General features: G+C 34.1%; 1 protein-coding gene across 1 annotated transcript; it reads right to left on the bottom strand.

Annotated features, from left to right (window-relative positions):
* Positions 1–8,048: 8,048 nt before the first annotated feature.
* On the bottom strand, positions 8,049–13,858 carry LOC107063403 (B3 domain-containing protein REM20-like). Its single transcript, XM_015315250.1, has 3 exons — positions 13,360–13,858; positions 12,833–12,939; positions 8,049–8,108 (listed from the first exon to the last, which is right to left on the bottom strand). Exons 1-3 carry the CDS (start codon positions 13,856–13,858, stop codon positions 8,049–8,051), a joined length of 666 nt encoding a protein of 221 aa, XP_015170736.1.
* Between the last annotated feature and the right edge of the window lie 632 nt (positions 13,859–14,490).

Genomic DNA, 14,490 nt, shown 5'->3' with positions numbered 1-14,490 from the left:
GTATAGGACGGCCCTGGCAGCGTGAGGCAAAACGTTGTATCATCACAATAGCTCTTACGTGATGGTTGTCGATTAGAGAACTCCACAGAAGTAATTGTATTTTTATATACACATTTTTTTTGTATTTTTACATACATTTCAGAGTTATAGTGTATCTTTGCATACACACAGAGTATTATTATATTTCCAAATAGACAGAGTTGAAACACCTGTTTTAAACAACTTTTCTTTATATTGCACTTGTTTTATACTGCTTTATATTGAAATGAGTTTAGTTAATTTGAGTTGAGTTGATCCAGGTAAGTTCTTCAGTTCCTTTCAAGCTTATGTCTTGTTTTTAATTCCCCTCGCATGTTCGTACATTCAATGTACTGATGCCATTTGGCCTGCATGTTATTATGATACAGACAAAAGTAACCGTGATCATCATCCAACGCCTCGTTGATCCAGTTGAGCATTCAGAGTCAGTTGGTGAGCCTCCTTACTTTTCAAAGGGCTCCTTTGTTATCATTTGCTTTTTAGTATTTCATTTGTTAGGATGATCGGGGTTCTTGTCCCAATGTCCATCTCAGTTGTTTTAGAGGCTTCATAGACAGTCAGATGTTAGTTCTTGAGTTTTCTATTTCCTATTTTAATGGTTGAGACTTGAGTTGCTATTTCGGCTAAGTTTAATATTCCTTAAAGATATTTGCATGAGTTATCCTTTGAGACTATTTCTTGTGTTTAAATCTTCCGCTGAGTAAGTAAGCTAGGCCAAGGGTTCGCTTGGGGCAAACAATGGTTCTCGAGTGCCAGCCACGTCCGGGGTGTAGACTCGGGGCATGACAACTTCTTTGTGTACCTGTCGGGCTTATGGAAGTTTGTTCGGGTTCTTGTTTGTTTTTGAGTGAGTGTACCTAGTGTGTCTTATGGGGGGCGTAGCTGGGTTTAGGTTAAATATTCTTAGACTAGCTCTCTCATTGTTTTTCTCTTATTTTTGTTGACCTATGTGCATGTTTGATTCTATCTTGTCCATCTATTTTTACCTTTCCTGCTTAGCCGGCCTATGATTCCTACTAGTTACCTATTGCTTTGGTACTCATGCCACACTTTGCATCTATTTTTGTGATGCAGGTCCGAGCACCAATTATTAGCGTTGAGGTCGAGCCTGTAGCGGTCTGTTCTTGAGACAAGGGTGAGCACATGGCGTTCTGGGATTTCCTGTCTCCATTCCATATTTACATTTTGACTTGCCTTTTGCTTTTTTTGAGGTAGTCTTGTTTGTGTGGTCCACTTTTGGGACTTGTACTCTTTCAATAGTTCTGTACATGTGACTTCATGGTTCTGGGAGGTATCTTTTGTATATATAGTTTTGGGTTCGCTTCCGCCTTCATCTTATGTGTTCTGATTTTTTTTATTCTTCTCTTAGTTCGGATAGTCCCCCCCCCCCCAAGTCCAATTACTCTCAAGTTTAGGGATAGGGTTTGGCTTGCCTACTTGGGGGTTGGTAGGCGCCATCATTGCTCAAGAAATTAGGTCGTGACAAATAATGGATAACACGGATGACATAATCAACTTAATTAAACTCCCAAAACCTAGTTGTCACTTTTACAAGCCTTTAATGTAATACAATAGATTTAAATGAAAAACACAAGTCTCAAATGATATTGTCTTTAAAGCTGAACAAAATAATAAATAGGAGTAAGAGAGTCCTCTAAGATGATAAAATACTACCTCACAATTCTCCATTGAAAGCCTCAGACAAGAAGAGAAGAGAGAGTTATCACAAAGATCTGGGCTACACAGTGTAGAAGCAAGAGGTGAGTACCAAACAACCCGATACTTAGCAAGCGAACTCCTAAACACAAAGTCAAGTAATATAGAATACATGTACTTTTACCATCCAAACCGAACCTCCACAACTACAACCTGCATAAAGCCAACTCAACCTAATAGTTCACAATTTCAACAACACATAGATCAATAACAACACTCCAACAATTACGGAGCAACAATACACAAGATCAAGTCCATCAATCACAAGTCCCACAGAAAGGACTCACAAGTTCACAAATGATATAGATATGCAATGCACTGAGATGTAATGCCAAGTATGGTGACACATGTCTCACCTAGTGATACACATGCACTACTTTTCGGTCCGAGACCCATGGGGGACATATCTTTCCATGCATCCATCAATGGCATATGACACATCCCTTGAATTATAATATATTTCATGGTGTACGACACATCCCTCGAAATATAATATTAGGCGTGGCATGCGACACGCCCCTCAAAATGGTACATCCTCTTTAATTTCTTATCATTTCTCAATTCACATAACACTTCATACAACTTTGTTTCAAGACCAATGCAAATGACATGATCACAAATAATGAGGAGATGACCATTTTCATATCAGTGCATAATTCACAACAACACAATCGTGATACAACATCAACAATGAAACAATAAAACTTTTATATCATTCCCAACACATCACACATCAATATACAATCAAGTTGCCTTTTATTACCCCTTTTTCCTTTCTAGGATCATTCAATATGAAAAAGTCAACCCAACACCAAGTCTCATTATTTCCCAACACATACCATAAGGAAATACACGATTATATATAGTTAACAAAATGTTGAGGTATCCACCTGCCTCAAATAATCAAACAATCACTCCGGGACTTGAGCCTTCCCCTTTCGCTAGACTTCTAAATCAATTCAATCTATTTAAATAAATAATCACAATAATATGTTGAAACTAATAACACCCATATTACTATATGTCTAGCCTAGAGCCAAAAACATACCCAAATTTCATGCCTAGGGCTATGTTCCAACTTCTCCAATATCATAATTTTTATGGTATTCATGTAATATAAAATACCTAATTTTTAATTAACTATATCAATATATCAAAACTTGAATCATAGAACAATTTTATACAAGACAATTTTATTCTGACTCTCAAATTACACCCTAATCATCGGAATATTATTACCTCCAATTATCAATAATCATTGTTTTACATTGAATAATATTCAATACTTAGTATTAGTAAAACAATAGGCTCCAAGCCCTTGACACATCGTGTAAAACAAAATGGTACAATATCTTCAATCAAATGTGTTTCATTCCTTTTGAGAAATCAAATGCACTAATAGCGACCATTGATTATGATAAACTTTTCCATTACATGATTGGTTAACAGATATAAAAATAATAATTTAAAAGGAAAGAGCATATCAAACTTTGTATTACCTGAATCTTGTCTTAGTAGTTTCAGTGTCCGCCACAACGTGTTGTGACTCAAAACTTATTTTAATATAAATGGTCCAAAAGGTACAGGATAATAAATAAATTATAAACTTGGCCCATTATCCACAAACATAATTAATTATAAAAAAAATTACCCTTTATCAATTAACTATTGTTAAACGAATAGTTCAAAATTTTCAAACCAACTTTCCTCACTAATCTGAAATGACTCGAGGCAACTATGGGAGCGGTAAAATGGTAACCTTACAAAAATTTCTTAAGATAACCTTTTGGGCCATTACACAATCCGAGACTTGAGCTTTTCCTTTCTGAATAATATCCAAAGCCACACAATCTAATTCAACAAGTAATCCAAATAAGATTCCAGAAATGATAACAAACATATCATACACTTTGAAAAATGGGTCAAATCAACTAGAAAACACAATTCCAAAAATGGGGTTTGTATTCCAAAATCTTTACTTGAAATGTTATCCAAGGCTTTTTGAACTCATTCGTGAAAACCATTTTAAAAAAAGAGTTAAAATTAGTTCTCAAATAACATTTATTTTAGGGGTGTGTTTAGTATGAAGGAAAATGTTTTCCTAAAGAATGTTTTATTGGAAAATAAGTGCATTTCTAATTTATTTTCCCAAACTAGGACAAGACCCAATGACCGTTCCGAAATCCGAACGAGGGAAAAAAAATTGAATTTTTTTTTAAGAAGAACAATTTTAACGGGGTCATGGGGTGGGGGAGGAAGGTGGGGTTCGCAGCTGGGGAGTGGGGTACGGGTGCCGGGTTGTAACACCTGGAAACTAGTAAGCTAAACTAGAGACTTCTAGAGCTTGATGTGAGGGACACAATCGTAAATATGACTTCCCGTACTTAGAATGATGGTTTTAGGGTTAGGGCATCAAGGTATGACCCCCCAATGACAAACCAATGGTCCTTGAGGGGGACCCAAAACAACCCCTAGAAACTGCCCAAAAATGGGCCACCTACGGATGGGAGTCACGCCCAGTAGGTGGAACCACGCCCAGTGGGAAGGGGTCGTGGGTCAAGACCCCAACTTAGGACCTGCAGGACACCACCCATGGATGACCAACATGGCCCGTGGGTCCACCAACAGTCCGTGGGTCGGGGTCTCGTGGGTGAGGCAACCTTGAAGTTAAGTCGGTTTAAGTCGGGGGTTAGGGGAAGGTCCTAGAATTAATTAGTTATAAAGTGGTGTTATTTTATTTAGTAATTAGACCTCCTATATAAACCTATTAGACCCCTAAACTAAGTCAATTAAATCATCATATCTAAATCCCCAAATCAAACCCAATTCTCTCCAAGAAATCCTCTCTCTAGAAAGAAGAAGAAGAAGAAGAAGAAGGGTCAAAGCTAGGTCAAATTCCTCCATTGTTGCAATATTTTGTAGGGCTCTATATCCAAGGTATGATAGCTTATTAATCCATGGATTCTTCCATCCATGGAGCCCCCTAGATTTCCCCCAATTGTGAAGATTAACTCCAATTCTAGCTAGGGTTTCTTCCCATATTGTGGGTAGTGTTGAGTATGAATTCAATTTAGTGGATAGTACTTGTTTATGATTGATTTATTATTGAGTTATGTTATTATTATGATATTATGTGTTTTCCATGGCTAACCCTAGCTAAGTGATGAAATTGAACTAATGTGGGTTTGTGCCTTAAGGAGAGAAATTGAAGATTTATAGATGGTCTTCTAGAATTGATGTTATGAGTAGTAATTGTTCAAGAATAGAAACATATAGACATGAATTGAATTGGATTATGTTATATATGATGGATTATTACTAGTAAAGCATGAAGTTGAACCTTTATGATGATTTATGATTAGAATCACTTAATAATGATGAATGTGATTAGAATGCCTTGAAACCTAGGTATGAATAATGATTATAAGAAGTAAAGCTTTGAGAGTAAAGCTTGTAGTCATGAATGTTTTATCACTAGGGTTTTGAGAGTAAAGCCAATATGATGAATTATGTATGTTAAGGCTCTAAGGGTAAAGCTTATATGATAATGGTAGACTACTAGATAGAATGGTTGTGGTAAGACTTTACTCACCTAATCTACCTTATGAATGTTTGAATGTATGAAGTGATAATCACTTGAGTCATGATGATATCCATGTCTAATGTAGAATTCTAGATATGATATTATGCATGAATATGATATGATATGAAAGGTTCTCTCACGTAGAATGATTCTATGTTGAAAGGTTTTCTCACCTAAAATAAATCCAAGTCCAAGGACTATGAAATGTGATGAGGCTTGTGGTGATTACCCTAAAGACCTTTGTATGAGAGGGATGTGAGGTAACTTCCCTTATCCCTATATAGATAATCATGAGGAGATTACCCATGACATGATATTAGAAGTGTGTGGTAACTGCCCTTAAAATATGACCCTTTATGATGATCATGGAGGCGAATACCTATGATCCTTATGAAATGATGTGGAGGTGAATACCTACATCATATAATTGTGGGGCATGGAGGCGAATACTTGTGTTTCCCTGAAATAGATATGGAGGCGAATACCTATGACGATACATGTAAAGTAAGAGGTGAATACCCATTTGGCATTTATACTAGACATAAAGAGGTGAATACCCATTGGTTCTTATGATAGACATAGAGAGGTGAGGTCCCATGTCTTATGAATAAGTAAAGAGCAATATGAAAATGTCTAATGTAGATTGTATCTTGATAGGCCTTCCATGACATATATGCCTTGAGGTGATTCCCTTTGAATTATGAAAAATGAGCATGACTAGGTTGGGTTGTAGCTTGAAAAGGCCTTTCCAATACATGCATGACTAGAGGTGATTCCCCTTGTCTATCAGAAATGAGTTAACTAAGAGATTTAGAGATGATAAACCTGAATGAAGAACCTAAAGTGTCTAGCTTAGCATGGGTAGGATTATGGGGTCTTGTTCATGCATGTCACAAGCTTGCCTTGAGGTGACTCATGAAGTGTTCTCTTATATGATGTATAGATAGGATTTTGTTATAGTTGCCTTCCTTGTTATGTTATGACTGACTAAAGCTGAGAGATTCCCTTGGTTATGAGAATTTAGCTAAGGATGAGACCATGAGATGGTAAATATGATTATGATGGACAAAGGGGATACTTAGCATGAACGGGATTATGGGGTCTTATTCATGCATTTCACAGGTATACTTGGAGGTTACTTATGAAATGGTTCTCTTATGATATGAAAGTCTAAGTATTGACTATGTATGTGGACTATGCTTTATGATGACTAATGCTTACATTATGTCTATGTTGGAGATTATGCTTTTGACTATGATATTGTCTCTTATGCTTATACTTTGTGTTTCATGAAGTATCTCTTATGTTTATGGATCGTGTTTTATGTTGACTAACTTTTATGTTATGCTCTTATGATGTTATGCTACCTATCATATTTAGTACTTTTGTACTAACGCATACTTTTGCCTACATTCTCATCAAATGTAGGGTCCGGTGATTGAGTTCCATTCTTCGAGATAGGTTTATAGAAGTGCAGGGAGTTGAAGACTTGGTGAGTCCTCATAGCATCGAGAATAAAGCCACCATTCCATTTATGTCTTTTTTTTTTTTATATGTTTTGAGACTATTGTATGGACTGTGTCCCAAGAGTTGTTCAAGTATTATATCCTAGATGGTTTGAGACAAAAGTGTAGTAACACTTCCACTTCATTTTATAAAGACTTTGATTGTATGAAAAATGTTTCAAAATTCCGCACTTTTCTATTATCTTATGTTATGATATGCTAAGGGCTTGTATGAGATCCCTTTGGGGTCAAGTACGCCATGTTACATCTAGGGTGTACCTCTGGGTCGTGACACGGGTGGAGGTGGCATAAAAAATGCAATTTAAAAAAAATGGAAATACATTTCAAAAGAATTTTTTTTTAAAAATATTGACCGGGGTAGCCTGGGTGGAGGTGGAGGGGGGGAGTAGGAGGAAGGGATGGGGTGGCGTAAAAACTGATTTTTTTTTGAATTTGAAATATTTCCCAAAAACAATTTTTTCTTAATCTGACTTTTTTACGGGAATCAGGGGTGGGGGTAGGGTGTAGGGGTTGCGTAAAAAATGAAATTTTGGGGGTAGAAATAAAAATGTATTCGAAAATTTTAATTTTTTTTAAAAATGGAGGGTCGGGTACGGGGTATGGGTAGGCCGTAGGGTAAGAAAAAATTAAAGGATGAAGTAGAGTTTGGGAAAATGTTTTCCTTAATTTTGGAAGGGAAGTCATTTTCTTTAAAATTTGAGGAATATGAGTTGATTTGGAAAACATTTTCCAAACATTTAAGCAAACCAAACATGGGAAAATTCGAAAACCTAAAACTCAAGTTCTTGAAAACTTTTCACTTGGCCAATCAAAATTCCAATTTCTGACGTTAAAATCCACAAATGATCAAAGGGAATTGATGTTTTAGGGTTACAAAGACAACCCAAATGATTCACCAATGAAAATCTCTTTAAAATCGCCTCTAAGGGTTTCCAGAACTCAAAATGGAGAAAAATGAGGTAAGCCCCAAAATTTCAGTCCAAAACCCTGTCTAATATGGCAAATGTGACTTAGGTTCATTTTTAAGAACAACGCTAAAACGAGCACTAGCTTGCAAAAGTAAACCCCGGATAAAATGTGACTCTCGCTTTCGTGAACCAACCTTCGTTTACGCAAAATTCGCAAAAGCAAGCAAGTCCTCACGAACCCTTTGGTCAGACAACTTGACCCCTAGCAGACGTGAGCTAGGCTTCGCTGATGCGAAGGCCACAAAAGCGACGACCCTTTGTGAAAGCCAGGGACACCTGACATCACAAAATTAAACCAAATCTCAAATTTCTAAATGGACCCTCAAGATTCGTTAGTAACCCAGTACACAAAAAACACATATGCAACTTTAGTAAACTTGACGTTTCAGACTCAATGGAATAATCGAAACGTGAATATGAGGTTTCCTTAAACAGAAACTCGTGAAAATCGCATTGAACAAACATAACACTTTAAAAGGCCAAAATAAGCTCCATACCTCTGGAAATTCAACCAAAACCTCCTCTAGGCCTAAAATTTTCCCTTATCCAACGAAACTATCGGAAATCCAATTCGAGCATATGAATCCCAAATGTTGACCAAAGTCAACCTAAAGACTAAAATTTCACAAATTTCAAACTTAGGACCTCAAATCAACAAAATGATTCTGAATCTGAAACAGACAATTCTCTTGGACCAATTTACCCATTCGAGGACTGTTGGTCTTAATGAAAATCCATTTCGAAACCCAAAACTCCAGAAGACACCGAAAATCACTTTTAAGCAACTTTAGAATTTTGAATTCTAAAAGTTTCATAACCCACAACTTCTTACTCAAAGTTCAAAACCAAATTCAAAATCCAATCAGAAATGACTTGGGGTCAATATCTAGGGGGGAGGGGGGTAAAATGGTTATTTTACAAAAAATCCAAAAATGACCTTCCAGGTCATTATACTTTGGTTGTCAAACTTTAGGAGAATAGTGGAATTGACGACGCAACCATTTCAACCTATAGGCTTCTTTATATTTAAGAAGAAAATATAAAGAGAAGAAGGTTTCAAAAATCTAAATATTCTCATATATTGACCATTTGCATATTTCCTCTTGTCGTGTAGTTTTTGTTTTGAAAAAAATGGTTATTTTATCACATAAGGGTATGGGGAGAAGAAATGAGTGAAAGGATTAAGAGAGGGACAATTGAATCGTCGCCAATAAGGTGATCAAAATTTAGGTAGTCAACCAATTGACATACTGACTTCTATTGTGTTGTAAATAATGATATGGTTATCACAATTTCCTATCATGAAGCAAATGTAAAATAACAATCATAGAGAAATGTGATGAGTTATTCTTAGTGAGATAGTTTTTCCTCATTTGGAATTGAACAATTATAACTAATGTGGCGACTTAATAAAAGAAAGTAATGCTACCAAGAGTGTAATTATAACTGATGTAGTAAGTTATTGAATAAATTAATGAAAAGGAATAATTTCAGAAGTTATTTTAGTAAAATAATGGATCATACTTCAAATTTTGATGTCCAAAGAGAATATGTGATATAAAGAAAAATGAAACATTTGAAATAAAGAAGCTTAGTAATTAATAAAAAAATGAGGAAAAAAGACCCCTATAGAATTCTAAATTTTAGATAATAACAGAGTAGATAGCTCTATGAGAATTGGGGTTTTTAACCACCCAACCGTTTGAAGGAGCTTTTCAGGGCCATTTAAGGGCGGCCAACTTAACCCATCAAAACATGACCCGAGCTTTTTGCACTTTTATGGGGGTAAAATTTCAATTTTGAAACCCATAAATTACATCGCAAAAGGCATAACAAGTTATGTCGTACTATAATACTTAATTTCTGCAGAACTCGTATTGAGTGAGGCAAAATTTCAATTTCTGAAACAACAAGTTATCCCCTAAAAGGTATAATAGGTTATGTTGTACTGCATAACTTAATTCCTACTAAAGCTTATGTTGAGTGAGAAAATTATTTTCTAAACTTATGTCTAACGAACTATGTCCTAAGAAACTACACAATTTATGTCACATAACTTAATTACTACATAACTTATGTGGAGCTAGCTAAAAGTTCTCTTAACTTACGTCTCGATTTGATTAAATATATTCTGTTGAATCTGATTATAGGGTATTATCAAATAGGTGAGGCTCGCTAATAACATCCCACGATTCTTGATTCAAAGAATGTCCTAAGAAACTACACAACTTATGTAACATAACTTAATTACTACATAACTTATGTAGAGCTAGCTAAAAGTTCTCTTAACTTACGTCTCGATTTAATTAAATATATTATGTTGAATCTAATTATAGGGTATTATCAAATAGGTGAGGCTCGCTAATAACATCCCACGATTCTTGATTCAAAGAATTGTTATCTCCATATCCAAGTCGAAGTCACAATCATCACCTTTATAAAGATTCTTCATCATTTCTTAAAACTTTCAACTTACTTGTGTACGCCTAGATGTATGACTTTTGTAGGATAACATTTTCACACACCCATTTTAAGAATTTTCCAATTAAAATAACATTATTGAGAAGAGATTATTTTATTTACCGAAATAGAGTCATCACTTGGAATTGAGTTATGGTGTTCTAAGTCATCTTTTTGAATACCTAATCAAAAGGAAATAACTCTTTTCATTGGTCACTGAAAAATAAAGGACCAGATAAGGAATTCTACTGATCCATGTAAAGGTATGAGCCACTCCTAAATCATGTGGTTCTAATGTAGTCGCTATTATCAACTTATAGTTGACATAAATTAGTGTTGGACAAATTAAATCGTTAATTATGCGTATGGTTTGATTAAATTGTTCAATTTTATTGGTCTTAAGTAAGACACGAAGTTGCAATCATGGCTTCGATATACACCAGTTAGAACGCATAAACGCGACCTCACCTTGTGTATCACATCTTAAATTTGAGCCAATTTGTCTTGGTTAAACTAAAAGTTATTATTGTATTAAAAGTGTGTAGGTCAAGACACATAAATATTACCTTGTCATTTTATTTATATTTCCTTATCTGAGACGCAAAATTGAGACCTCATGCAACACTATATATTATTCGTGCCCTCTTTAGGGCTTAAGACTTATGAAGCATTTATTCTACTATGTTGGGACAACTAGTTTTGTCCCTCTTCTCTCATTTATTTTATTGATTGCAACGGGTGTTGAATAAAACAATCATCTTACCTTAAATAACTTTATTAAGTAATTAAGCCCTTAGATTTCATTCTTGAGCGAAAATTTCTATTGTTGACGTATGAGCTCAATAAATTCAAAAGCCTAATGCATTATTAAAAATAAACAAACTGATTACCATGACCCTATTTTCCAAAATAAGTAATCAAATCTTATAGTGAACTACTCCCAATTAATCCAAATAAAATAGTTCACTTTAAACATAAAAGCAAGTAAGAAACACATGACAAATTATTAGAAAAAATAGAAGCATGCCAACCCCGAATATGACTTGTTTTTTTTAAAGGGGTCGAAGTTGTAAATAAGCAAGATAAACTAATATCATTCATATTATAAATATCATAAGAGTCTACAACCTCATCTAATGGGTTTATAAGCTATTCATACTAGAAATGAAAAATACAAGATAAAATATGTTGTGAAAATATCGTGGGATATTAACTACCACACAATCACAAGCAAATATAATAGAAAAGAAAAAAAAACACAAGAATTTAATGAGGTTAGGCTAGACTAATCCTCCAAGCAAAAGTAGAGAGAGTTTTTAACCATGAACATAAAAAAAGAAGGGTACAATCCTTTAGAATCTCCAACTACATCCCCTATATATAGATCCCAAGTAGTTATATTCCTTTTCCAAATCAATTAGAACAAAGAGTGTTCTAAATCAACAGGGATTATTAATTTTCATGGAAAAAATCAAGACATAATTAACAAAATGTAATAACAAACATATTTAAAGATTAAACAAAGAAGAAGATGCAAACTTGCTGAGTCCAACTAACCACACAAGTGTACACAATTGCACAAATAGTATAGAGCTTTTAGTCCAGATATCATACCCACAAAGACTTGTCAATCAACCATTTACGTAATTAAACTAATTAATGTGCTGCCCCAAGTGCCAAACTTTAGAAACATAAAATTCGACTCGGTTGGCGCACTACTTAGCTCGTTGCGTGCCTTATCAAGGGCACTACGTGGCATGTTGTATCAGGTCTTTTTTGAGTGAAAATTATTTAAAAGTGAAGTCCAAGAGGATTATCTAAGATATATATATATATTATATGAACAGATAAAAAACATAACAAATTTAATATTTTACTACTGAAGTACTGGACATTCCATGTTTTCAACCGATCAATGTAGACCAAATAACGATTTAACAATTGAATGTAAATAAAATAAACCTTAGTCTTAACGCAAATTAAGTGGCTTAACCTCCAGATCCATCAATACAAACTAAAATATTCTTCAATGTTTTGTCAAAAAACAACAATACGTATTGTCTTCAAAATCATCATGTATATAGACACACTAAAGGCCATAAAAGCCATGTTAAATCTCACGATATTATTTCTTGTTAGGATGGGAACCTTCTCCTTCATGGAAAACATAAACTTGTAAGTAAAGGCCTTTGTTGTGTTTTGCTCTCACAAATTCACAAATACACGTATCATTTTTCTCCAAAAGGTTCAGCCTACATAAACTGCGCCATCCGCCAACTAGCCATATTCTACCATCTTTCCAAATCTTGAGTTTTGCCTCAAATTCTTTGCCAGAAGAGTCACGAATGGTCATGTTTGAAGGGAGTTCAAGTTGGTACTCTCCGAACACATCAATCGGAACCGGAACGTATTACAATTAGGAAAAAAAAACTTTTGTTAAATGAGAATATTATAAGATTGAACTATAAAATAATCAACTAAAATAGTTATCGGTTAATAATTACTAGTTGATTTATCCTATATGGACGTATTTTTGTTACAAAGTAAGGATTTTTTGGCTTAGTTGCATGTCCACTTCTAAATATATCTGTAGCAAATTGGTCATGGGGATCATTCACCTTACCAACAGTCACACTTTTATATTTAACTGAATAAAAAAAGTTAAAAGGTCAAGTTCACAAACAAAAATAACATGGATACTCAGAGTTACTCCATATATTTTATTTTACAAGGTCTTCTTTTATTGAACATGGATTTTAAGAAAATAAATTGGACTTTCGACACATACCAAAATTATTAGAAAATGATATTTAACTTGATTATACTTTGTTATTCCAAAAATTGCCCTTAGCAGGCTCGTTTTGTCAGCGGACCAAACGACTAAACCTTTTAAAAAAATATTTTGAAACATGTATCCTTAAATCTATCATGACACTAATATGAATACAAGATCATGTCTAAATATTCATAGATGTCATTTTTATAGTAACATACTAACAAGAGAGGAATTGAATTGCATATAAGATTAACAAAAGAGTAGATTTAAAGATGTTTAATTTGTGTTTACCTTTTGAACGTGGTGCCTTTTTGTTGAATATGCCAATCCTTTCTTTCTCTTCCTTATCCTCTTCTTTGTATTCATCCTCTTCATCATCTTTATCATCTTCTTCTTCCTTATCTTCATCTTTTGATTGCACCTTTTTTGTCTTTTCACATTCCTTCTCTTCATCCTCTTTATCTTCTACCATGTTAGCCCCATCCCTATCCTCATTAGAAAAAATGCTCTTGTTATCTCTAGCCCAAGTATTCTCCTTTGGATCCACACTCTTTTGATGTTCAACATTCATTTCATCTGTTTCCTCCTCCTTCACAACAAGTTTTGAACCTCCAACTCCTTTCTTTACACATCCATTTCTTCGAAGTAGTTTGAAGTCAAAAGTTCTAATTCCATCATAGTAAAAAATAAAGAAGTCTCCAAGCTCTACGATGTTGTCTTCAATGAATTTTTCCCATCCATTTTCTAAATAAATATGTTTTCCTGATTTGGTTACCCCTATTGGCCACATATTTTCAAACTGGTCTCTAAGAAAACATTCGTAGGTAATATTCCATTCATTTAATCAGTATAACTTGTAGGAATTTTCTGTGAAGGAAAAAAAAGTTGACTATTGAAAAAATAAATGTAGAGCAACATTAATTTCTTTAAATGACATTGACCTTATCATAAAAGCAACAAGTTTTAGATGAAAAAGTATTTCAAATAAACTCAAAGTTTGAGACTTTTGCGGTTAAAATTCAAGAATGTACCTATTTTAGAAACTATAAAATAAAATGTGAACCATTTTCATAGTTTTACCATAAAATTACTTCCTTCAACACTAATAATATTGTTAGTTTGAAATGAAATATGAAATTTCTAACATCAATTGGCTAAATTAAACATATTATTGATAAAAAAAATTAGGGATTTAACATCTATAGAAAATCGTATAAAATTTGTTTGCCTCACGAAAAGACATCTATCCACCTTTTACTTTCCCTCCCCTTATTCAAAGCACATATATTCAAAAAGTATTAATTAAAAATGTTTTAAGGAAAATAATCAACAACAATCATTGATCAAATACATGAATATAAGAACATAAAAAAAGGATGAAAGGGAAAGCACAATAACAATATATGTGTATATATATATATA

The sequence above is a fragment of the Solanum tuberosum genome, unplaced genomic scaffold (assembly GCF_000226075.1).
Source record: "Solanum tuberosum cultivar DM 1-3 516 R44 unplaced genomic scaffold, SolTub_3.0 scf00350, whole genome shotgun sequence".
NCBI classification, from domain to species: Eukaryota; Viridiplantae; Streptophyta; class Magnoliopsida; order Solanales; family Solanaceae; genus Solanum; species Solanum tuberosum.
The sequence above is the reverse complement of the archived record's forward strand: the minus strand, read 5'-3'. Positions and strand labels throughout refer to the sequence as shown.

Coding starts and splice junctions, on each gene's coding strand:
- LOC107063403 (XM_015315250.1), bottom strand. CDS start 13,858: ATGTGGCCAATAGGGGTAACCAAATCAGGAAAACATATTTATTTAGAA. Junction 12,940..13,359: donor AAAGGCACCACGTTCAAAAG/GTAAACACAAAT, acceptor TTTTTTATTCAG/TTAAATATAAAAGTGTGACT. Junction 8,109..12,832: donor AGCCAAAAAATCCTTACTTT/GTAACAAAAATA, acceptor TTGTGATGTCAG/GTGTCCCTGGCTTTCACAAA.